The sequence below is a fragment of the Eurosta solidaginis genome, chromosome 3 (genome assembly GCF_040869045.1).
Source record: "Eurosta solidaginis isolate ZX-2024a chromosome 3, ASM4086904v1, whole genome shotgun sequence".
NCBI lineage: Eukaryota > Metazoa > Arthropoda > Insecta > Diptera > Tephritidae > Eurosta > Eurosta solidaginis.
This window is the reverse complement of record NC_090321.1, coordinates 108453084-108480540: the sequence shown is the minus strand read 5'-3', so window position 1 is coordinate 108480540 and position 27457 is coordinate 108453084. Positions and strand designations below refer to the sequence as shown.

General features: G+C 35.7%; 2 protein-coding genes across 2 annotated transcripts in view; one reads left to right on the top strand and one right to left on the bottom strand.

Annotated features, from left to right (window-relative positions):
- mr (anaphase promoting complex subunit morula) overlaps positions 1 to 20073 on the top strand; it is a 724830-nt gene extending 704757 nt beyond the window's left edge. The window contains exon 8 of the mRNA XM_067772925.1: positions 19789 to 20073. Coding sequence (XP_067629026.1) covers positions 19789 to 19854 — 66 coding nt within the window. The 3' untranslated portion in view covers positions 19855 to 20073. The remainder of the gene's footprint in view (positions 1 to 19788) is intronic.
- PPP1R15 (Protein phosphatase 1 regulatory subunit 15) overlaps positions 1 to 27457 on the bottom strand; it is a 293688-nt gene that overhangs the window by 1319 nt on the left and 264912 nt on the right. The gene's annotated exons all lie outside the window — the stretch shown is intronic.

The window sequence follows — 27457 nt, the reverse complement described above, 5'->3', positions numbered from 1 at the left end:
GGAGTGTGGAAAATTGTTAGTAGTCTATAAGAATTTTGTTAATAATATGCTCTATAGTTTTTTCATTGGTAGTCTGTAAGAACACTTGTTCATAGACTTAATAAATAAATAAATAAATTCTGGATCGATGACGCTATCAATCTCGTCCGGTGTTATTATACGCACCAGCCATATCAATATGTGTGCGTGTGGCAAACCTCATGTTTGCCATTAAATCGAGTACATCCAACATTGTATCTTTCCAAAAACGCTTTTTTCACAATTAAATCCATCAGTGCCTTCAATTTTTGCCGGAATACACGTGCTGTAACATCGTGTCGATCTGTTGGTGACTGACCGTCGAACAAATTATTTTTTATATCGTTCCACATCGGATTACACGTAAAAGTGATGAAAAGATCTGGTCGGCCGTATTTTCGAACATATGACATAGCATCTTATGCATATTCGTGCATGTGGCGTGGACTACCAATATAAGAAGCTGGTAATATCGTCAGACGTCCGATATCATTCACATTTGCATCATTCTCTATTGCATCTTGCAAATGTATGTACTCTTCAGATCGCAATTTGGCTTGAATTGAATCGGATGAAATTGAGATGTTCAGTTTCAATTTTTGCATACTTGTCTACAATGTATTGATGAAAAGTTTACATCTCAGAATGTAATTTTGTTCTTGCGCACGAATCATCAATCAATAAGAATAATAATTCGTCGCACTAACTTTCTTTTGAACATCTCGATTTTAAATTTTAATTTTTATTTAATATCTGATAATATAATTAGTATATTATTTACCAGTTCTTAGATCTATCATTGGTATATTAATGTGATAACCATCATCACCTTTCCAATATAGAATTGCATATTGTAATGCGTCGTAACTGCGATGAAGCTCCGAAACACGCTGTAATTGTTCATTTCTACGATGAAGTACAATATCGCGGGATTCAAACTGATCACCAACAATTACAATTACCACTTCATCAATCGTCGGCACATTAAATCTTCTGGCATGCTCACCAAAAGGCGTTTTATCCGGTCTGAGTATGATTTTGTGATTATCAGATGGCATACGATCGGGAGCGGTTTTGAACAATTTCACCAATTCATTGTTCTGAAGAAAAAATCTTTGGAGATCGCAAATAATCGCTGGTTTTGTATGTGAGCCAATTGTGCAACGTTCATCTAACCCACGATTTTCATCTCCGATAAAATATATTTGCAAAAATTGATGGTGAGCGTAAGGAAATGGTAACAATGCACCCGCTCGATGATAAATCTGATCTTGAATCTGTAATATGTAAGCAATGTAATTTGATGTTGGATCAGAATCCTTAAAAACATTGTAGAAACTGTTACTTAGATCTACAGAACAATTAGATATTCCACATGAAGTAATCACCTTAAATGTCGGCATAAAATTGTCTCTTATAATTTTTGTAGCACCAAAAGAAGTCATTTGAAATGATGAATTCTATTCTTGTATATGATTCATAAAATGCTTCGACATTGGTGATCCTCCAAAAATCAATGAGTGTAATGGATCAGGTGGAGTTTCAAATGCTGGCAGTTTCACTTTGCAATTAGCACAACACATGCCAGCCGTTTCACCCAGAAACTTAGCTGCTTCACAATGTGGACATATCGCTCTCATTAATCCAATATATCCATGTATACTGTAATCAATTTGTGGATCGTAATTAAAAGCAGCACGATATATATTTTCTAGAACATGACGTCCTATTTGTCTTGGTCATGCTTAATTTTTTTTCCGCTGTGGTTCTGCAGATCTATTTCGTGCATATCGTTCACGTCGTATTTCATTTTGTTGTGACAGGTCATCAATACTTTGCGCTCTTCTTTGGAGTAACATTCTGTTACCACTACGCGTACGTCGGCCGATATTTTGACGTCTGGCTCGAGGCATTTCTTCAAGAGAAAGGAAAAAAATTCACTATCACTCCATGTTCAATGCAAGAAATTTAATTTAAGAAAAGCACATGTGCAAAAAAATGCGCGGTCGAAATACACCCACACGTATATGTCCAAAAGACAAAACGAAAATACAAACCGTGCAAAAAATTTGATGAAAAACACAATAAAACATGTGCGCTCGATTAGATACAGTTGAAATAAAAAAATCTGTAAGATGAACGACGAAAGAACATTTGAAAAAATAAATTTGAAGAGAAAAACATGATACATCATTGCCACAATTTTCTACTATGTTTTTGTTCAACGATGCGACATACTTACAGAAGGAATTTCCAATGTATTATAAATATTGATATGAATTCAATTGAAAATGAAGAAATACTCAATTATGAATCGAAAACTACATAAATATTGAACACACGTGTTGATTCTCCATAGTTCATAACAAAAAGATGTAATGTCAATAAACACCGAAAGTACGATGTGACAGATATGTTGTGTTGTCGTGTATCTCTTTCCATTGCATCTGAAAAATCCCTATTGCCAAAATGGCAGCCATGCTCATTGTTCATACTCTTGTCTAAGAAAACTCGATCAGATGCATATGAATCAGTACAACACATCATATATACATTTGTTCATTATTTTTTTTTAAATTTTTTATTCCTAAGGCATCAGAGTAAAAAAGTTAGTAAGTATGTAGGAACAACAATTTTCGGGACGCTGGTGAATATATTCGTTGAACTCGAGGGATCCATGAGTTAGGTTACCAAATGGTTGTAGCGATATTGATTCGAAAACAGGTGGGCGGATGTTTCTAATGTTGCTTTGATCCATATTTCGAAGAAACATTGTATATGTAAATCTTATGGCTATCAGATTTGGTAGTCGTAAATTTGCAAGTTGAATGGCAACAGTCAACGATTGTGCATATTCGTTTTCCCAATAAGTGATTTCTCGTCGTGAAAGAAGATTGAACACGTTGCGCCGAACCGTTGTTTGTTGGGACAGTTGTGTTATGAAGAGATATTGTAAATTTTCAGTAAGGAAGCGACCATTTGAAAAGAACCTTTTGAAATTTGCGGAATGTCGCGTTTTTTTCGATAAATCTAAAATATTGACCGAAATAATGCATCAGGGCTTTGTCGAAAAAAATGCGATGAACTCGATACTCTTGAATTCTTGTTGCCAAAATCCCAGTCAAAAATGTATTTGCCGATGCGATATGTATAACATCTTCATCAGAATGCAGTCGGTCAGCAATTTCCAAGATGAGCTGTACGAGCTATACGCAGACATCAACATAGTCCAGCGAATTAAAACGCAGCGGCTGCGCTGGCTAGGCCATGTTATGCGACTGAATGATGATGCTCCGGCCAAGAAAGTGTTTCTATCGGAACCCGCCTATGGAAGCAGAGGTAGAGGGCGGCCCCCACTCCGTTGGAAGGACCAGGTGGAAAACGATTTAAACTCCCTTGGTGTGACCAATTGGCGGCGGTTGGCGGAGCGAAGGAGCGACTGGCGCGACTTGTAGGACGGCCATAACCGTTTAGACGGTTAACGTGCAAATACCGATAATGCCGCCCTTTGATTACATATCGTCGCTCCCATGGAAGACTAACACGTTTCAGATTTTCTGTGCTAGTTTTCTATGAGTAAAACTGAAACGTGTTAGTCTTTCAAAGGACAATATTATACTGAGTTTGGTTTAAAAAAAGATTTTTTTTTTAAGTTTGTTCATCATCTATATATATAAAAATAAGTGCACATTTTTGGTGTTACTTTATAACTTGAGACCGGCTCCACCAAATTCAAACAAATTTCGATGGTAAATTTGGGCTATGATGTAGCTGGTTTCTGTAAAGTTTGGTTGAATTTGGCAGAGCGGTTCATGAGCTATATCACACCAAGCTACGGCTACGTTTCATACCAATATATGGTACTTATTTGCATATTTGCGTTATTTCATGAAATGGAATAGGTGGTGCTTATTTACATTTTGCATTATTCAATGGAATTGGCGTTTCTAGAATTATAATTTGACGTTCGGCATTTCGCAAGTGAAAAACAAACGAAAAAAAAGAAATCATTTGTTTTGTTATGCTTTTTTTTTCATAAAAGCTGTGAAACAAAAATAAATGAACTGGATTTAAGTAAATTCGGTATATGGTTTGCTTCAATTTGGTGAGTAATGTCCCACTAAATTTATGAAGCGTGATTTTGTTGTGTCAAAGAAACAACATTGTAATAGAATTGCGATGCTTTTTTTCAGAAACAACCAGGAATACAGTTGAAATAATCTTGGAAATTGCTGAAGATGTCATACATTTCGCATCGGCAAATTCATTTTTGGCTGGGATTTTGGCAACAAGAATTCAAGAGTATCGAGTTCATCGTATTTTTTACGACGAAGCCCTGATGCATTATTTCGGTCAATATTTTATAATTATCGAAAAAAAACGCGACATTCCGCAAATTTCAACATGTTCTCTTCAAATGGTCGCTTCCTTACTGAAAATTTACAATATCTCTTCATATTACAACTGTCCCAACAAACAACGGTTCGGCGCAACGTGTTCAATCTTCTTTCACGACGAGAAATCACTTATTGGAAAACGAATATACAGAATCGTTGACTGTTGCCATTCAACTTGCAAATTTACGACTACCAAATCTGATAGCCATAAGATTTACATATACAATGTTTCTTCGAAATACGGATCAAAGCAATATTAGAAACATTCGCCCACCTGTTTTCGAATCAATATCGCTACAACTATTTGGTAACCTAACTCATGGATCCCTCGAGTTCAACTAATATATTCACCAGCGTCCCGTAAATTCTTGTTCCTACATACTTACTAACTTTTTTACTCTGATGCCTTAAGAATAAAAAAATTAAAAAAAAAAGTAATGTGTTGTACTGATTCATATGCATCTCATCGAATTTTCTTAGACAAGAGTATGAACAATGAGCATGGCTGCCATTTTGGCAATAGGGATTTTTCAGATGCAATGGAAAGAGATACACCACAACACAACATATCTGTCACATCGTACTTTCGGTGTATATTGACATTAGGTCTTTTTGTTATGAACTATGGAGCATCAACACGCGTGTTCAATATTTATGTAGTTTTCGATTCATAATTGAGTATTTCTTCATTTTCAATTGAATTCATATCAATATTTACAATACATTGGAAATTCCTTCTGTAAGTATGTCGCATCGTTGAACAAAAACATAGTAGAAAATTGTGGCAATGATGTATTATGTTTTTCTTTTCAAATTTATTTTTTCAAATGTTCTTTCTTCGTTCATCTTACAGATTTTTTGATTTCAACTGTATCTAATCGAGCGCACGTGTTTTATTGTGTTTTTCATCAAATTTTTTGCACGGTTTGTATTTTCGTTTTGTCTTTTGGACATATACGTGTGGGTGTATTTCGACCGCGCATTTTTTTGCACATGTGCTTTTCTTAAATTAAATTTCTTGCATTGAACATGGAGTGATAGTGAATTTTTTTCCTTTCTCTTGAAGAAATGCCTCGAGCCAGACGTCAAAATATCGGTCGTCGTACGCGTAGTGGTAACAGAATGTTACTCCAAAGAAGAGCGCAAAGTATTGATGACCTGTCACAACAAAATTAAATACGACGTGAACGATATGCACGAAATAGATCTGCAGAACCACAGCGGAAAAAAAATCAAGCATGACCAAGACAAATAGGACGTCATGTTCTAGAAAATATGTATCGTGCTGCTTTTAATTACGATCCACAAATTGATTACAGTATACATGGATATATTGGATTAATGAGTGCGATATGTCCACATTGTGAAGCAGCTAAGTTTCTGGGTGAAACGGCTGGCATGTGTTGTGCTAATTGCAAAGTGAAACTGCCAGCATTTGAAACTCCACCTGATCCATTACACTCATTGATTTTTGGAGGATCACCAATGTCGAAGCATTTTATGAATCATATACAAGAATAGAATTCATCATTTCAAATGGCTTCTTTTGGTGCTACAAAAATTATAAGGGACAATTTTATGCCGACATTTAAGGTGATTACTTCATGTGGAATATCTAATTGTTCTGTAGATCTAAGTAACAGTTTCTACAATGTTTTTAAGGATTCTGATCCAACATCAAATTACATTGCATACATATTACAGATTCAAGATCAGATTTATCATCGAGCGGGTGCATTGTTACCATTTCCTTACGCTCACCTTCAATTTTTGCAAATATATTTTATCGGAAATGAAAATCGGGGGTTAGATGAACGTTGTACAATTGGCTCACATACAAAACCAGCGATTATTTGCGATCTCCAAAGATTTTTTCTTCAGAACAATGAATTGGTGAAATTTTTCAAAACCGCTCTCGATCGTATGCCATCTGATAATCACAAAATCATACTCAGAGCGGATAAAACGCCTTTTGGGGAGCATGCCAGAAGATTTAATATACCGACGATTGATGAAGTGGTAATTGTAATTGTTGGTGATCAGTTTCAATCCCGCGATATTGTACTTCATCGTAGAAATGAACAATTACAGCGTGTTTCGGAGCTTCATCGCAGTTACGACGCATTACAATATCCAATTCTATATTGGAAAGGTGATGATGGTTATCACATTAATATACCAATGATAGATCGAAGAACTGGTAAATAATATACTAATTATATTATCAGATATTAAATAAAAACTAAAATTTAAAAGCGAGATGTTCAAAAGAAAGTTAGTGCGACGAATTATTATTCTTATCATTTTGATAAGAATTAATAGCCTTTATATTAAATAATATATTTTTAAATTTTTGAGCTGAAGGCCAATTTAAATAAAAACACAACTTTTTGTATTATAGTTGTATAATTTATTCTTGTCGATATTTGGGCTTTATTCTAAAGCCATCTTCGGGACTAGGGGTATAAAAAAACAAACCATTAGAACGTATTCTACATAATGTTTACGTATATACATATAATAAGCGACTTACTCATATAAATATGTTCGATCGACTAAATTAGCAATGGCCAAAAATCTATGTTGAAGATACAAAAAGCGAAAGCATGAAAAATAAACAAATGTGCAGAATACCGCAAATGTAAACAAATTTTCAAGAACAGTAAGTATAAACAAAAATTTTACAATAATAAAATACATGTAACAATAAGACATAACTTAGTGTGTATATCAACCCCCTTTTGCTTAGTTGTTGTCTTGAAGTATGCTGGATGCTGAATATTCTTATTTAAGTGAGCGCGGTGTATGTTGCTGTTGTTTCAAAATCAAATTGCGATAAGCACTCGCACAGTGGGCAGTGTCCATTTTAAAATTAATTCGGTTTTCACTAGGAGTGTTCAATATATGTAGCATTTCTAAGGTATAGCGTTTTTGGTAATGTTTTTCCTTCTCCAATATATTTACGTTCTCAAAATCAGGGTGATGTTCTGTATCTTTGCAGTGGGCAGATAGGGCCGTCTTATTTCCTGAAAAACTGTTCCTTAATTTTATGTTTGACCTGTGACCGGAAATCCTTGTCATGAGCTTGAGTTTTGTTGTCCCCACATATACCTTCTCGCATACGCGGGACCCGTCGCCATTGCATGGGATTCGATAAACTACGTCAGATTTCTCGAACTTGGGGATCTTATCCTTTATGTTATTAAAAACTTGCCTTAGTGGATTTTTGTACGTGAACGCTAGATTATAGCTATCCTTGTCGTATAGATTGGAGCTCCTTATCCTCTCCGATAATCCTGGAACATATTCCATTGTCAAATACTTTTTGTTGGCCGCGTCCGTTCTTTTTTCTTCATTATTTTTCGTGGTATGAAAATTGTGGATAAGTCTATTTGTTAACTCTTTGGGAAAGTCGTTCTGTTCCAGGGTTACTTTAATTATTTTAATATTTTGCTCGTGGAAAACCTCGTCACTGATTGTGAGAACCTTTCTAATAAAATTTTTCGCCGTGTTTATTATTGTCCTTCTTTCATGCTTGGAGTTGTAGCTTATCAGCCTTCCAGAAGACGTTGGTTTCTGATACCAGTCAATAAGTAACTTATTATTCTTTCTGACTATAACGTATTTCTATTTCTACTGTAAATTGTATGTTCTTGTGGTACGTATTAAGCATGTGGAGCATATTTTGAATGTGTTCTTTTTTGACAACAGCAAAGATGTCGTCCACATATTTTGTTAGCAGCCTTAGTTTTTCTTTGGACTCTAGCTCAAATTTTGTCAGTAGCTCTTCCATAACTATATCCGCTATAACTGGCGAGGCTGGTGATCCCATAGGCATTCCTGACCGTTGCTCATATACTTTGTCATTATATTTAAACTATCTGTTTTGTTTTATGCAAAATTTAACTACTGTTAAGAAAAACTCTTTGTTCATCAACGTATATTCTTTGATATCATTCCACCTCGAGGCTATGATTTCAATCGCCAAATCAACAGGAATACTGGGGAATAACGAAACCACGTCAAATGACACCAAACTCTCATCGTCATAAATGTATGTGTCTTTGACCTTGTCTTTGAATTCTTTGGCATTTTCAACGTTGTATGTAGACGATTTCGTTATATTTTTGAGAACTCGGACAACATATCTGCATAAATTATAGGATGGGGCATCTATAGACGAACAAATCGGACGAAGGGGTATGCCTTCCTTGTGGATTTTTGGCAAACCATAAATTCTGGGTGTGATAGCGATTTTACACGTCAAATGCTTCTTTTATTTTTCATCAATGCATCCATCATTGAACATCTTAAGTACCAATTCGTTGTTCTTGTCCTGTAATTTGTTCGTCGGGTCTCGTTTTAGAACTCGATAACCGGAAATGTTATTTAATATATCCTGCATTTTTCTTGAGTATTCCGTCCTGTCCATCACTACAGTGGTGTTACCTTTATCAGCACTGAGTACTAAAAGTTGTTTGTTATTTTTCAGGAATGACTTCGCGGAATGGAGTGTGTGGCATGTAAACTTATCTCGCAATGAGGTTGTATTTTTGCTTAAATTATCACCTATCAGAGCCGTTAGATTATTTCTTTCAATTTCTTGCCTCTCTTTATCTTTTACTGTTTGTATCGCATTTTCTCCATCCGCTATAACTTGAAAAATCGGAAATTTTCCTTTCTCTAACGGCATTATATATTTTGGACCTAGAGATAACAGCCATTGAATATCTTTTGGAATGTCTAAAGATGTATTATTAAAAAACCATTTTGGTACCACCCTAATATTAAATTTATCTTGTTCTTTTTGTCTGAGGATTTCATACTTTTTTGTTTGTGTTTGTTTAACACGGTCCGTGAGATTATGCAACAGAAGTTCCTCACTTTGAAAAAATGTAGCTGAATGCTGAGAGTCGAGAGTATGCTCGATTAGGGCCTTTAAGCCAGTTATCTCTCTTCTCTTTGCTCTACTTTGCTCATGCTTAATACGTATGATAATGTTTAAAAGTTTTATTTGAACTTTGTCGATATATGTGGATATGATCTTGGCAAACTTACGTGGTATTTTCTTGCTGCATATGTTGTTGTTTAAAGTGGTATCGATGTTTTTTGTTGAGTTCTTGATGAAGTTGGGAGTTAAACTGCTTCTCTTGCACCTCTCCAAGAATTTTGTTGATTCTGCCAATCTTGTCACATGTCGTGTGATTTGTTGGTAGCGTTTTATGGTTTGTTTGGTCCGAGTATCATATTTCACTTTGATTGTTTTGTACACTTTGTGAGTGTTGTTGTTTTCTTGGTGTGCTCTCCGTTTTAACATTTTGATAAGAATTAATAGCCTTTATATTAAATAATATATTTTTAAATTTTTGAGCTGAGGGCCAATTTAAATAAAAACACAACTTTTTGTATTATAGTTGTATAATTTATTCTTGTCGATATTTCGGCTTTATTCTAAAGCCATCTTCGGGACTAGGGGTATAAAAAAACAAACCATTAGAACGTATTCTACATAATGTTTACGTATATACATATAATAAGCGACTTACTCATATAAATATGTTCTATCGACTAAATTAGCAATGGCCAAAAATCTATGTTGAAGGTACAAAAAGCGAAAGCATGAAAAACAACCAAATGTACAGAATACCGCAAATGTAAACAAATTTTCAAGAACAGTAAGTATAAACAAAAATTTTACAATAATAAAATACATGTAACAATAAGACATAACTTAGTGTGTATATCAACCCCCTTTTGCTTAGTTGTTGTCTTGAAGTATGCTGGATGCTGAATATTCTTATTTAAGTGAGCGCGGTGTATGTTGCTGTTGTTTCAAAATCAAATTGCGATAAGCACTCGCAAAGTGGGCAGTGTCCATTTTAAAATTAATTCGTTTTTCACTAGGAGTGTTCAATATATGTAGCATTTCTAAGGTATAGCGTTTTTGGTAATGTTTTTCCTTCTCCAATATATTTACGTTCTCAAAATCAGGGTGATGTCCTGTATCTTTGCAGTGGGCAGATAGGGCCGTCTTATTTCCTGAAAAACTGTTCCTTAATTTTATGTTTGACCTGTGACCGGAAATCCTTGTCATGAGCTTGAGTTTTGTTGTCCCCACATATACCTTCTCGCATACGCGGGACCCGTCGCCGTTGCATGGGATTCGATAAACTACGTCAGATTTCTCGAACTTGGGGATCTTATCCTTTATGTTATTAAAAACTTGCCTTAGTGTATTTTTGTACGTGAACGCTAGATTATAGCTATCCTTGTCGTATAGATTGGAGCTCCTTATCCTCTCCGATAATCCTGGAACATATTCCATTGTCAAATACTTTTTGTTGGCCGCGTCCGTTCTTTTTTCTTCATTATTTTTCGTGGTATGAAAATTGTGGATAAGTCTATTTGTTAACTCTTTGGGAAAGTCGTTCTGTTCCAGGGTTACTTTAATTATTTTAATATTTTTCTCGTGGAAAACCTCGTCACTGATTGTGAGAACCTTTCTAATAAAATTTTTCGCCGTGTTTATTATTGTCCTTCTTTCATGCTTGGAGTTGTAGCTTATCAGCCTTCCAGAAGACGTTGGTTTCTGATACCAGTCAATAAGTAACTTATTATTCTTTCTGACTACAACGTATTTCTATTTCTACTGTAAATTGTATGTTCTTGTGGTACGTATTAAGCATGTGGAGCATATTTTGAATGTGTTCTTTTTTGACAACAGCAAAGATGTCGTCCACATATTTTGTTAGCAGCCTTCGTTTTTCTTTGGACTCTAGCTCAAATTTTGTCAGTAGCTCTTCCATAACTATATCCGCTATAACTGGCGAGGCTGGTGATCCCATAGGCATTCCTGACCGTTGCTCATATACTTTGTCATTATATTTAAACTATCTGTTTTGTTTTATGCAAAATTTAACTACTGTTAAGAAAAACTCTTTGTTCATCAACGTATATTCTTTGATATCATTCCACCTCGAGGCTATGATTTCAATCGCCAAATCAACAGGAATACTGGGGAATAACGAAACCACGTCAAATGACACCAAACTCTCATCGTCATAAATGTATGTGTCTTTGACCTTGTCTTTGAATTCTTTGGCATTTTCAACGTTGTATGTAGACGATTTCGTTATATTTTTGAGAACTCGGACAACATATCTGCATAAATTATAGGATGGGGCATCTATAGACGAACAAATCGGACGAAGGGGTATGCCTTCCTTGTGGATTTTTGGCAAACCATAAATTCTGGGTGTGATAGCAATTTTACACGTCAAATGCTTCTTTTATTTTTCATCAATGCATCCATCATTGAACATCTTAAGTACCAATTCGTTGTTCTTGTCCTGTAATTTGTTCGTCGGGTCTCGTTTTAGAACTCGATAACCGGAAATGTTATTTAATATATCCTGCATTTTTCTTGAGTATTCCGTCCTGTCCATCACTACAGTGGTGTTACCTTTATCAGCACTGAGTACTAAAAGTTGTTTGTTATTTTTCAGGAATGACTTCGCGGAATGGAGTGTGTGGCATGTAAACTTATCTCGCAATGAGGTTGTATTTTTGCTTAAATTATCACCTATCAGAGCCGTTAGATTATTTCTTTCAATTTCTTGCCTCTCTTTATCTTTTACTGTTTGTATCGCATTTTCTCCATCCGCTATAACTTGAAAAATCGGAAATTTTCCTTTCTCTAACGGCATTACATATTTTGGACCTAGAGATAACAGCCATTGAATATCTTTTGGAATGTCTAAAGATGTATTATTAAAAAACCATTTTGGTACCACCCTAATATTAAATTTATCTTGTTCTTTTTGTCTGAGGATTTCATACTTTTTTGTTTGTGTTTGTTTAACACGGTCCGTGAGATTATGCAACAGAAGTTCCTCACTTTGAAAAAATGTAGCTGAATGCTGAGAGTCGAGAGTATGCTCGATTAGGGCCTTTAAGCCAGTTATCTCTCTTCTCTTTGCTCTACTTTGCTCATGCTTAATACGTATGATAATGTTTAAAAGTTTTATTTGAACTTTGTCGATATATGTGGATATGATCTTGGCAAACTTACGTGGTATTTTCTTGCTGCATATGTTGTTGTTTAAAGTGGTATCGATGTTTTTTGTTGAGTTCTTGATGAAGTTGGGAGTTAAACTGCTTCTCTTGCACCTCTCCAAGAATTTTGTTGATTCTGCCAATCTTGTCACATGTCGTGTGATTTGTTGGTAGCGTTTTATGGTTTGTTTGGTCCGAGTATCATATTTCACTTTGATTGTTTTGTACACTTTGTGAGTGTTGTTGTTTTCTTGGTGTGCTCTCCGTTTTAACATTTTGATAAGAATTAATAGCCTTTATATTAAATAATATATTTTTAAATTTTTGAGCTGAGGGCCAATTTAAATAAAAACACAACTTTTTGTATTATAGTTGTATAATTTATTCTTGTCGATATTTCGGCTTTATTCTAAAGCCATCTTCGGGACTAGGGGTATAAGAAAACAAACCATTAGAACGTATTCTACATAATGTTTACGTATATACATATAATAAGCGACTTACTCATATAAATATGTTCTATCGACTAAATTAGCAATGGCCAAAAATCTATGTTGAAGGTACAAAAAGCGAAAGCATGAAAAACAACCAAATGTACAGAATACCGCAAATGTAAACAAATTTTCAAGAACAGTAAGTATAAACAAAAATTTTACAATAATAAAATACATGTAACAATAAGACATAACTTAGTGTGTATATCAACCCCCTTTTGCTTAGTTGTTGTCTTGAAGTATGCTGGATGCTGAATATTCTTATTTAAGTGAGCGCGGTGTATGTTGCTGTTGTTTCAAAATCAAATTGCGATAAGCACTCGCAAAGTGGGCAGTGTCCATTTTAAAATTAATTCGTTTTTCACTAGGAGTGTTCAATATATGTAGCATTTCTAAGGTATAGCGTTTTTGGTAATGTTTTTCCTTCTCCAATATATTTACGTTCTCAAAATCAGGGTGATGTCCTGTATCTTTGCAGTGGGCAGATAGGGCCGTCTTATTTCCTGAAAAACTGTTCCTTAATTTTATGTTTGACCTGTGACCGGAAATCCTTGTCATGAGCTTGAGTTTTGTTGTCCCCACATATACCTTCTCGCATACGCGGGACCCGTCGCCTTTGCATGGGATTCGATAAACTACGTCAGATTTCTCGAACTTGGGGATCTTATCCTTTATGTTATTAAAAACTTGCCTTAGTGTATTTTTGTACGTGAACGCTAGATTATAGCTATTCTTGTCGTATAGATTGGAGCTCCTTATCCTCTCCGATAATCCTGGAACATATTCCATTGTCAAATACTTTTTGTTGGCCGCGTCCGTTCTTTTTTCTTCATTATTTTTCGTGGTATGAAAATTGTGGATAAGTCTATTTGTTAACTCTTTGGGAAAGTCGTTCTGTTCCAGGGTTACTTTAATTATTTTAATATTTTTCCCGTGGAAAACCTCATCACTGATTGTGAGAACCCTTCTAATAAAATTTTTCGCCGTGTTTATTATTGTCCTTCTTTCATGCTTGGAGTTGTAGCTTATCAGCCTTCCAGAAGACGTTGGATTCTGATACCAGTCAATAAGTAACTTATTATTCTTTCTGACTATTAACGTATCGAGGTAGGGGAGTTGACCATCCCTTTCTATTTCTACTGTAAATTGTATGTTCTTGTGGTACGTATTAAGCATGTGGAGCATATTTTGAATGTGTTCTTTTTTGACAACAGCAAAGATGTCGTCCACATATTTTGTTAGCAGCCTTGGTTTTTCTTTGGACTCTAGCTCAAATTTTGTCAGTAGCTCTTCCATAACTATATCCGCTATAACTGGCGAGGCTGGTGATCCCATAGGCATTCCTGACCGTTGCTCATATACTTTGTCATTATATTTAAAATATCTGTTTTGTTTTATGCAAAATTTAACTACTGTTAAGAAAAACTCTTTGTTCATCAACGTATATTCTTTGATATCATTCCACCTCGAGGCTATGATTTCAATCGCTAAATCAACAGGAATACTGGGGAATAACGAAACCACGTCAAATGACACCAAACTCTCATCGTCATAAATGTATGTGTCTTTGACCTTGTCTTTGAATTCTTTGGCATTTTCAACGTTGTATGTAGACGATTTCGTTATATTTTTGAGAACTCGGACAACATATCTGCATAAATTATAGGATGGGGCATCTATAGACGAACAAATCGGACGAAGGGGTATGCCTTCCTTGTGGATTTTTGGCAAACCATAAATTCTGGGTGTGATAGCGATTTTACACGTCAACTGGTTCTTTTCTTTTTCATCAATGCATCCATCATTGAACATCTTAAGTACCAATTCGTTGTTCTTGTCCTGTAGTTTGTTCGTCGGGTCTCGTTTTAGAACTCGATAAGCGGAAATGTTATTTAATATATCCTGCATTTTTCTTGAGTATTCCGTCCTGTCCATCACTACAGTGGTGTTACCTTTATCAGCACTGAGTACTAAAAGTTGTTTGTTATTTTTCAGGAATGACTTCGCGGAATGGAGTGTGTGGCATGTAAACTTATCTCGCAATGAGGTTGTATTTTTGCTTAAATTATCACCTATCAGAGCCGTTAGATTATTTCTTTCAATTTCTTGCCTCTCTTAATCTTTTACTGTTTGTATCGAATTTTCTCCATCCGCTATAACTTGAAAAATCGGAAATTTTCCTTTCTCTAACGGCATTACATATTTTGGACCTAGAGATAACAGCCATTGAATATCTTTTGGAATGTCTAAAGATGTATTATTAAAAAACCATTTTGGTACCACCCTAATATTCAATTTATCTTGTTCTTTTTGTCTGAGGATTTCATACTTTTTTGTTTGTGTTTGTTTAACACGGTCCGTGAGATTATGCAACAGAAGTTCATCACTTTGAAAAAATGTAGCTGAATGCTGAGAGTCGAGAGTATGCTCGATTAGGGCCTTTAAGCCAGTTATCTCTCTTCTCTTTGCTCTACTTTGCTCATGCTTAATACGTATGATAATGTTTAAAAGTTTTATTTGAACTTTGTCGATATATGTGGATATGATCTTGGCAAATTTACGTGGTATTTTCTTGCTGCATATGTTGTTGTTTAAAGTGGTCTTGATGTTTTTTGTTGAGTTCTTGATGAAGTTGGGAGTTAAACTGCTTCTCTTGCAACTCTCCAAGAATTTTGTTGATTCTGCCAATCTTGTCACGTGTCGTGTGATTTGTTGGTAGCGTTTTATGGTTTGTTTGGTCCGAGTATCATATTTCACTTTGATTGTTTTGTACACTTTGTGAGTGTTGTTGTTTTCTTGGTGTGCTCTCCGTTTTAACATTTTGATAAGAATTAATAGCCTTTATATTAAATAATATATTTTTAAATTTTTGAGCTGAAGGCCAATTTAAATAAAAACACAACTTTTTGTATTATAGTTGTATAATTTATTCTTGTCGATATTTCGGCTTTATTCTAAAGCCATCTTCGGGACTAGGGGTATAAAAAAACAAACCATTAGAACGTATTCTACATAATGTTTACGTATATACATATAATAAGCGACTTACTCATATAAATATGTTCGATGGACTAAATTAGCAATGGCCAAAAATCTATGTTGAAGGTACAAAAAGCGAAAGCATGAAAAATAAACAAATGTACAGAATACCGCAAATGTAAACAAATTTTCAAGAACAGTAAGTATAAACAAAAATTTTACAATAATAAAATACATGTAACAATAAGACATAACTTAGTGTGTATATCAACCCCCTTTTGCTTAGTTGTTGTCTTGAAGTATGCTGGATGCTGAATATTCTTATTTAAGTGAGCGCGGTGTATGTTGCTGTTGTTTCAAAATCAAATTGCGATAAGCACTCGCACAGTGGGCAGTGTCCATTTTAAAATTAATTCCGTCGCCGTTGCATGGGATTCGATAAACTACGTCAGATTTCTCGAACTTGGGGATCTTATCCTTTATGTTATTAAAAACTTGCCTTAGTGTATTTTTGTACGTGAACGCTAGATTATAGCTATCCTTGTCGTATAGATTGGAGCTCCTTATCCTCTCCGATAATCCTGGAACATATTCCATTGTCAAATACTTTTTGTTGGCCGCATCCGTTCTTTTTTCTTCATTATTTTTCGTGGTATGAAAATTGTGGATAAGTCTATTTGTTAACTCTTTGGGAAAGTCGTTCTGTTCCAGGGTTACTTTAATTGTTTTAATATTTTTCTCGTGGAAAACCTCATCACTGATTGTGAGAACCCTTCTAATAAAATTTTTCGCCGTGTTTATTATTGTCCTTCTTTCATGCTTGGAGTTGTAGCTTATCAGCCTTCCAGAAGACGTTGGTTTCTGATACCAGTCAATAAGTAACTTATTATTCTTTTTGACTATTAACGTATCGAGGTAGGGGAGTTGACCATCCCTTTCTATTTCTACTGTAAATTGTATGTTCTTGTGGTACGTATTAAGCATGTGGAGCATATTTTGAATGTGTTCTTTTTTGACAACAGCAAAGATGTCGTCCACATATTTTGTTAGCAGCCTTGGTTTTTCTTTGGACTCTAGCTCAAATTTTGTCAGTAGCTCTTCCATAACTATATCCGCTATAACTGGCGAGGCTGGTGATCCCATAGGCATTACTGACCGTTGCTCATATACTTTGTCATTATATTTAAAATATCTGTTTTGTTTTATGCAAAAATTTAACTACTGTTAAGAAAAACTCTTTGTTCATCAACGTATATTCTTTGATATCATTCCACCTCGAGGCTATGATTTCAATCGCCAAATCAACAGGAATACTGGGGAATAACGAAACCACGTCAAATGACACCAAACTCTCATCGTCATAAATGTATGTGTCTTTGACCTTGTCTTTGAATTCTTTGGCATTTTCAACGTTGTATGTAGACGATTTCGTTATATTTTTGAGAACTCGGACAACATATCTGCATAAATTATAGGATGGGGCATCTAGAGACGAACAAATCGGACGAAGGGGTATGCCTTCCTTGTGGATTTTTGGCAAACCATAAATTCTGGGTGTGATAGCGATTTTACACGTCAAATGGTTCTTTTCTTTTTCATCAATGCATCCATCATTGAACATCTTAAGTACCAATTCGTTGTTCTTGTCCTGTAATTTGTTCGTCGGGTATCGTTTTAGAACTCGATAAGCGGAAATGTTATTTAATATATCCTGCATTTTTCTTTAACAACAGCAACATACACCGCGCTCACTTAAATAAGAATATTCAGCATCCAGCATACTTCAAGACAACAACTAAGCAAAAGGGGGTTGATGTACACACTAAGTTATGTCTTATTGTTACATGTATTTTATTATTGTAAAATTTTTGTTTATACTTACTGTTCTTGAAAATTTGTTTACATTTGCGGTATTCTGTACATTTGTTTATTTTTCATGCTTTCGCTTTTTGTACCTTCAACATAGATTTTTGGCCATTGCTAATTTAGTCGATCGAACATATTTATATGAGTAAGTCGCTTATTATATGTATATACGTAAACATTATGTAGAATACGTTCTAATGGTTTGTTTTTTTATACCCCTAGTCCCGAAGATGGCTTTAGAATAAAACCGAAATATCGACAAGAATAAATTATACAACTATAATACAAAAAGTTGTGTTTTTATTTAAATTGGCCTTCAGCTCAAAAATTTAAAAATATATTATTATTCTTATCGATTGATGATTCGTGCGCAAGAACAAAATTACATTCTGAGATGTAAACTTTTCACCAATACATTGTAGACAAGTATGCAAAAATTGAAACTGAACGTCTCAATATCATCCGATTCAATCAAGCCAAATTGCGATCTGAAGAGTACATACATTTGCAAGATGCAATAGAGAATGATGCAAATGTGAATGATATCGGACGTCTGACAATATTACCAGCTTCTTATATTGGTAGTCCACGCCACATGCACGAATATGCATAAGATGCTATGTCATATGTTCAAAAATACGGCCGACCAGATCTTTTCATCACTTTTACGTGTAATCCGATGTGGAACGATATAAAAAATAATTTGTTCGACGGTCAGTCACCAACAGATCGACACGATGTTACAGCATGTGTATTCCGGCAAAAATTGAAGGCACTGATGGATTTAATTGTGAAAAAAAAGCGTTTTTGGAAAGATACAATGTTGGATGTACTCGATTTAATGGCAAAAAAGAGGTTTGCCACACGCACACATATTGATATGGCTGGTACGTAAAATAACACCGGACGAGATTGATAGCGTCATCGATCCAGAATTTATTTATTTATTTATTAAGTCTATGAACAAGTGTTCTTACAGACTACCAATTAAAAAACTATACAGCATATTATTAACAAAATTCTTATAGACTACTAACAATTTTCATACAATTGAAAAACAGACTACAATTAAGAAATACAAAAAGTTAACAAGTCAATGAAAAGCTGGCACTTACAGACTAATATAAAAGAATAGATAACTTAAAAACACACTTTAAAAAATTAATAAAAACATTCTTCGACAAAGAGAAATCAAGCTCGATAAAATATGAGATCTTATTAAATTCACTCATAGCGTGGGTAATTGGGGCATTTCTCGCATAATTAGTTCTACTAATAATGTCATAGAAAGGGTAAAAGCTTCTAAGTTGTCTTCTTCGAACATTAAAATTAATTTTCTCAAGAAGAGCAGCACAATCTGAATCCCATGGATGATGCAATATAAAAAGATCAAAAAAAGAATAGACCCTCTCGCTTCTAAAGTTTTAAGATTTAAAAGAAGTAAATGTGGCATTATATGAGGGAAGAGGGCTAGTAAATCTAAGTGATCGCAGACAGTATTTAAGAAAAACTTTTTGAACTCGCTCAATCCTGTTAATTGCAAACTGTTGGAACGGTCGCCAAATGATAGTGGTGTCGCAGTGTTGTGAATATCAATTGGCAAGAACCAGAATAGAAGTAGGATTAATGACGACAAGCAAAAAGCCGCTGTAATGGCTGAATGGTTATAGCAGCGGCGCCTAAACGTTGCCGATGAAGAAATTTAGCAGTTCCCGAAATGGATCTATACAACGAGCAGTTGTCTAAATTTTTTCTTTCTTCTATTCTAATTTAATAATCTTTTCAATTAAGAAAAAATGTATCATAACAATAATAATGATAAAATAATTATTGTTAGGCCTTGAGCTCGATTCGAACCCGCGATCTTAAAAATTGCCCCAATTTATTTTTCTGTTTGAACATAGTATTACAAAAAACTTAAGATGATTTCATTCAGTCACATTTCTATCTACATACCTTCATTTTCACATTACTTGCAGAAATCCTTCAATGCAGCAACGCTTCAAAATTGTTATTGGCTGATTTGCATGAAAAGTTCAACATAGATTACACCTTGACATATCGTCTTAATCAAGATGTTCTAGAGAACTTTTTCGGCGTTGTAAAGACGAAGGGAAGGCTTCATGATCATCCTGATCGCTAAGAAATCAAATATAAATTGCAGACGCACATACTTGGGCGCAACGGAAGAGCTTTTTCGGACGGGGGAAATGTTTAAGTTGATGACACCCCAGATTTGGAAGGACATTATTTATCTTTTACCGGTATATATAGAAACAATTTTTATATTTATGATAAACAGTCGGTTTTACGAAATAATTAAAAACCATTTGTTTATTGCATTTTATATGAACTATGTGCATGTGTTTTGGTTTATAAATTTACTTATAAAACAATTGAAAAGAAAACTATGTGCAGATTGTGATAGTTATAATTTGACTTTATATTATGCAGTAGTATCGGTAATAAACAAAGTTAAAAGTAAATTCACTAATAGGTTATCAAATGCAAATGTTCAAAATTGACATATGTACAAAGTTTTGTAATACTGAGGTTTATATTCATTGTCTTAAATAAAACAAAGGAAGAAAGAAGATCGAAAATTGTGACATCTATTGGAGTGGCCATACGAATAAGCACAGTTTCGGCGTCGGATTCGTGGTGGGAGAGAGACTTTGTCGCCAAGTGCTGGCGTTCACGCCTGTGGATGAGTATCTCGCCGCTATCCGAATAAAAGCAAAATTTTTTAATATATCATTCATCTGCGCCCATGCGCCGACAGAGGAGAAAGACGATGAGGTGAAAGACACTTTTTATGAACAATTAGAACGCACATACGAGCGCTGCCCCCGTCAAGATATAAAAGTCGGGCTTGGTGATTTTAACGCCAGGGTGGGCAAAGAAGGTGTTTTTGGCCCTACAGTCGGAAAGTTCAGCCTACACAATGAAACTTCTCCTAACGGACTGAGGCTGATTGACTTTGCCGGTGCTCTAAACATGGTCATATCCAGCACGATGTTCATACATAAAAAGATACATCAAGCTACATGGCTGTCTCCTGATCGAAATACTCGCAATCAGATCGATCACGTTGTGATAGACGGACGGCATGCCTCCAGTGTTTTATATGTGTGCACGATCCGAGGACCTAACATCGACTCGGACCATTATCTCGTTGCAGCCAAAATACTCACCCGCCTCAACGCGGCTAAAACCAAAGAACAAAAACACAAGGAAAGCTAGACGTCGAAAAGCTTCAATCACAACAGACTGCCCATGATTTCGCAACTCGACTCTCACACCTGCTCTCTGAGAGCACAACTCATCCTGAAGGAATGCAGGAGCAGTGGGAGCATATCTCCAAAGCATTTCGTACTGCCGCCGAGGAAAAAATTGGCTACCGGCGGCCACGAAAAAGCAACTGGTACGATGAAGAATGCCGCGTTGCAACCGAAAGAAAAGACGCTGCTACAGGGCTACGTTAAAAGCGAGCGCGACAAGAGGAGTGTGTGAACGCTATCGTGAGTTGAAAAGGGAAGCGAGACACCTTTTCAGGAAGAAAAAAGCAGAAGCAGAAAGGCGTGAGTGCGAGGAGCTTGAGCTGATAGCCACCAGGAATAACGCCCGAAAATTCTTCCAAAAAGTACGGCGACAGACGGAAGGTTTTAAGGCCGGGACAAACTCCTGTAGGAACGAAAACGGCGACCTTGTAACTGATGTCCAGAGAGTGCTTAGATTATGGAGGGAATACTTCTCTGCTCTCCTAAATGGAGGCAGCAATTCACCGCGCAGAGATGAAGAACCCGATCCCGCAATCGATGATGATGGAATATATGTCCCCCCGCCCGATTATGACGAAGTTAGAATAGCAATAACCAGATTGAAAAACAAAAAGGCCGCAGACGCTGATGGATTGCCTGCGGAGCTATTCAAGTACGGCGGCGAGGAGTTGGTAAAGCGCATGCAGCAGCTTCTTAGCAAAATATGGGCGGACGAGTGCATGCCCAACGGTTGGAATATAAGTGTTCTTTGCCCAGTCCACAAGAAGGGGGATACTGCAAAATGTACCAACTATCGTGGAATCAGCCTTCTTAATATCGCATATAAGGTCCTTTCAATTGTATTGTGCGAAAGGTTGAAGCCCATCGTGAACCGGCTGATTGGACCTTATCAGTGCGGCTTCAGACCTGGTAAATCTACCATCGACCCGAATTTCACAATGCGCAAAATCTTGGAAAAACCCCGCGAAAAGAGAATCGACACACATCACCTCTTCGTCGACTTTAAAGCCGCATTCGACAGCACGAAAAGGAGCTGCCTATATGCCGCTATGTCTGAATTTGGTTTCCCCGCAAAACTTATACGGCTGTGCAAAATGACGTTGAGCGACACCATCAGCTCAGTCAGAATTGGGAAGGACCTCTCCGAGCCGTTCGAAACTAAACGAGGTTTCAGACAGGGTGACCCCCTATCGTGCGATTTCTTTAATTTGATGCTGGAGAAAATTATACTAGCTGCAGAACTTAACCGCACTGGAACAATATACTATAAAAACGTGCAATTACCTGCATATGCTGATGACATTGATATCATCGGCCTAAACACCCGCGATGTTAGTTCTGCGGTAAAGATGGGTTTCATGGTGAATGAGGACAAAACGAAGTACCTGCTGTCATCCAGCAAAGAGTCAGCGCATACGCGCATTGGCAGCCACGCTACTGTTGTCAGCCATAATTTCAAAATAGTAAAATACTGCCAGTAAATGTTACTTTGGACTAGGTAGGCAATTGAAAAGTAAAGTCCTTTCTCGGCGAACGAAAATCATACTCTACAAGTCACTTATCGTACCCGTCCTGCTATATGGGGCAGAAGCATGGACCATGACAACAGCAGATGAAGCGGCTTTGGAAGTGTTCGAGAGAAAAGTTCTTCGAAAGATTTATGGACCTCTACGCGTTGGCGATGGCGATTACCGAAGAAGATTTAATGATGAGCTGTACGAGCTATACGCAGACATCAACATAGCCCAGCGAATTAAAACGCAGCGGCTGCGCTGGCTAGGCCATGTTATGCGACTGAATGATGATGCTCCGGCCAAGAAAGTGTTTCTATCGGAACCTGCCTATGGAAGCAGAGGTAGAGGGCGCCCCCACTCCGTTGGAAGGACCAGGTGGAAAACGATTTAAAATCCCTTAATGTGACCAATTGGCGGCGGTTGGCGGAGCGAAGGAGCGACTGGCGCCCCTTGTTGGACGGCCATAACCGTTTAGACGGTTAAGCGCCAATTAAGTAAGTAAGTAAGTAAATAAAACAAATTACAATAACATGTAGATTATGAAACTCGTATTTATCTTTATATGCACATTTGTAGGCATGCCCGCCGCTCGCAGTTTTTTGGCTGCGTGCAAATACCGATAATGCCGCCCTTTAATTACATATCGTCGCTCCCATGGAAGACTAACACGTTTCAGATTTTCTGTGCTAGTTTTCTATGAGAAAAACTGAATCGTGTTATAGTCTTTCAAAGGACAATATTATTCTGAGTTTTGCTTTAAAAACATTTTTTTTAAATTTTGTTCATCATCTATATATATAAAAATAAGTGCACATTTTTGGTGTTACTTTATAACTTGAGGCCGACTCCAAAATTCAAACAAATTTCTACGGTACATTTGGGCTATGATGTAGATGGTTTCTGTAAAGTTTGATTGAATTTGGTAGAGCGATTCATGAGATATATCACACCAAGCTACGGCTACGTTTCATACCAATAGATGTTGCTTATTTGCATATTTGCGTTATTTCATGAAATGGAATAGGTGGTGCTTATTTACATGTTGCATTATTCAATGGAATTGGCGTTTCTAGAATTATAATTTGACGTTCGGCATTTCGCAAGTGAAAATCAAACGAAAAAAAGAAATCATTTGTTTTGTTATGCTTTTTTTTCATAAAAGCTGTGAAAAAAAATAAATGAACTGGATTTAAGTAAATTCGGTATATGGTTTGCTTCAATGACATTACTCCCACTAAATTTATGAAGTGTGATTTTGTTGTGTCAAAGAAACAACATTGTAATAGAATTGCGATGCTTTTTTCAGAAACAACCATGAATACAGTTGAATTAATCTTGAAAATTGCTGACCGACTGCATTCTGATTAAGATGTCATACATTTCGCATCGGAAAATTCATTTTTGGCAGAGATTTTGGCAACAAGAATTCAAGAGTATCGAGTTCATCGCATTTTTTACGACGAAGCCCTGATGCATTATTTCGGTCAATATTTTAGATTTCTCGAAAAATAACGCGACATTCCGCAAATTTCAACAGGTTCTTTTCAAATGGTAGCTTCCTTACTGAAAATTTACAATATCTCTTCATAACACAACTGTCCCAACAAACAACGGTTAGGCGCAACGTTTTAAATCTTCTTTCGCGACGAGAAATCACGTATTGGCAAAACGAATATACAGAATCGTTGACTGTTGCCATTCAACTTGCAAATTTACGACTACCAAATCTGATAGCTATAAGATTTACATATACAATGTTTCTTCGAAATACGGATCAAAGCAACATTAGAAATATTCGCCCACCTGTTTTCGAATCAATCGCTACAACTATTTGGTAACCTAACTCATGGATCCCTCGAGTTCAACGAATATATTCACCAGCGTCCCGAAAATTGTTGTTGCTACATACTTTTTTACTCTGATGCCTTAAGAATAAAAAATTTAAAAAAAAAGTAATGAACAAATGTATTTATGATGTGTTGTACTGATTCATATGCATCTGATCGAGTTTTCTTAGACAAGAGTATGAACAATGATCATGGCTGCCATTTTGGCAATAGGGATTTTTCAGATGCAATGGAAAGAGATACACCACAACACAACATATCTGTCGCATCGTACTTTCGGTGTATATTGACATTACATCTTTTTGTTATGAACTATGGGGAATCAACACGTGTGTTCAATATTTATGTAGTTTTCGATTCATAATTGAGTATTTCTTCATTTTAAATTGAATTCATATCAATAATTATAATGCATTGGAAATTCCTTCTGTAAGTATGTCGCACCGTTGAACAAAAACATAGTAGACAATTGTGGCAATGATGTATCATGTTTTTCTCTTCAAATTTATTTTTTCAAATGTTCTTTCTTCGCTCATCTTACAGATTTTTTGATTTCAACTGTATCTAATCGAGCGCACGTGTTTTATTGTGTTTTTCATAAAATTTTTTGCACGGTTTGTATTTTCGTTTTGTCTTTTGGACATATGCGTGTGGGTGTATTTCGACCGCGCATTTTTTTTGCACATGTGCTTTTCTTAAATTAGATTTCTTGCATTGAACATGGAGTGATAGTGAATTTTTTTCCTTTCTCTTGAAGAAATGCCTCGAGCCAAACGTCAAAATATCGGTCGACGTACGCGTAGTGGTAACAGAATGTTACTCCAAAGAAGAGCGCAAAGTATTGATGACCTGTCACAACAAAATGAAATACGACGTGAACGATATGCACGAAATAGATCTGCAGAACCACAGTGGAAAAAAAAATCAAGCATGACCAAGACAAATACGACGTCATGTTCTAGAAAATATGTATCGTGCTGCTTTTAATTACGATCCACAAATTGATTACAGTATACATGGATATATTGGATTAATGAGTGCGATATGTCCACATTGTGAAGCAGCTAAGTTTCTGGGTGAAACGGCTGGCATGTGTTCTACTAATGGCAAAGTCAAATTGCCAGCATTTGAAACTCCACCTGATCCATTGCACTCATTGATTTTTGGAGGATCACCAATGTCGAAGCATTTTATGAATCATATACAAGAATAGAATTCATCATTTCAAATGACTTCTTTTGGTGCTACAAAAATTATAAGAGACAATTTTATGCCGACATTTAAGGTGATTACTTCATGTGGAATATCTAATTGTTCTGTGGATCTAAGTAACAGTTTCTACAATGTTTTTAAGGATTCTGATCCCACATCAAATTACATTGCATATATATTACAGATTCAAGATCAGATTTATCATCGAGCGGGTGCATTGTTACCATTTCCTTACGCTCACCATCAATTTTTGCAAATATATTTTATCGGAGATGAAAATCGTGGGTTAGATGAACGTTGCACAATTGGCTCACATACAAAACCAGCGATTATTTGCGATCTCCAAAGATTTTTTCTTCACAACAATGAATTGGTGAAATTGTTCAAAACCGCTCTCGATCGTATGCCATCTGATAATCACAAAATCATAATCAGAGCGAATAAAACACCTTTTGGTGAGCATGCCAGAAGATTTAATATACCGACGATTGATGAAGTGGTAATTGTAATTGTTGGTGATCAGTTTCAATCCCGCGATATTGTACTTCATCGTAGAAATGAACAATTACAGCGTGTTTCGGAGCTTCATCGCAGTTACGACGAATTACAATATCCAATTCTATATTGGAAAGGTGATGATGGTTATCACATTAATATACCAATGATAGATCTAAGAACTGGTAAATAATATACTAATTATATTCTCAGATATTAAATAAAAACTAAAATTTAAAATCGAGATGTTCAAAAGAAAGTTAGTGCGACGAATTATTATTCTTATCGATTGATGATTCGTGCGCAAGAACAAAATTACATTCTGAGATGTAAACTTTTCATCAATACATTGTAGACAAGATTGCAGATCAAGCCAAATTGCGATCTGAAGAGTACATACATTTGCAAGATGCAATAGAGAATGATGCAAATGTGAATGATATCGGACGTCTGACGATATTACCAGCTTCTTATATTGGTAGTCCACGCCACATGCACGAATATGCATAAGATGCTATGTCATATGTTCGAAAATACGGCCGACCAGATCTTTTCATCACTTTTACGTGTAATCCGATGTGGAACGATATAAAAAATAATTTGTTTGACGGTCAGTCACCAACAGATCGACACGATGTTACAGCACGTGTATTCTGGCAAAAATTGAAGGCACTGATGGATTTAATTGTGAAAAAAAAGCGTTTTTGGAAAGATACAATGTTGGATGTACTCGATTTAATGGCAAAAAAGAGGTTTGCCACACGCACACATATTGATATGGCTGGTACGTAAAATAACACCGGACGAGATTGATAGCGTCATCGATCCAGAATTAATTTATTTATTTATTAAGTCTATGAACAAGTGTTCATACAGACTACCAATGAAAAAACTATACAGCATATTATTAACAAAATTCTTATAGACTACTAACAATTTTCATACAATTGAAAAACAGACTACAATTGAGAAATACAAAAAGTTAACAAGTCAATGAAAAGCTGGCACTTACAGACTAATATAAAAGAATAGATAACTAAAAAACACATTTTAATAAATTAATAAAAGCATTATTCGACAAAGGGAAATCAAGCTCGATAAAATATGAGATTTTATTAAATTCACTCATAGCGTGGGTAATTGGGGCATTTTTTGCATAATTAGTTCTACTATTAATGTCATAGAAAGGGTAAAAGCTTCTAAGTTCTCTTCTTCGAACATTAAAATTAATTTTCTCAAGAAGAGCAGCACAATCTGAATCCCCATGGATGATGCAATATAAAAAGGTCAAAAAAAGAA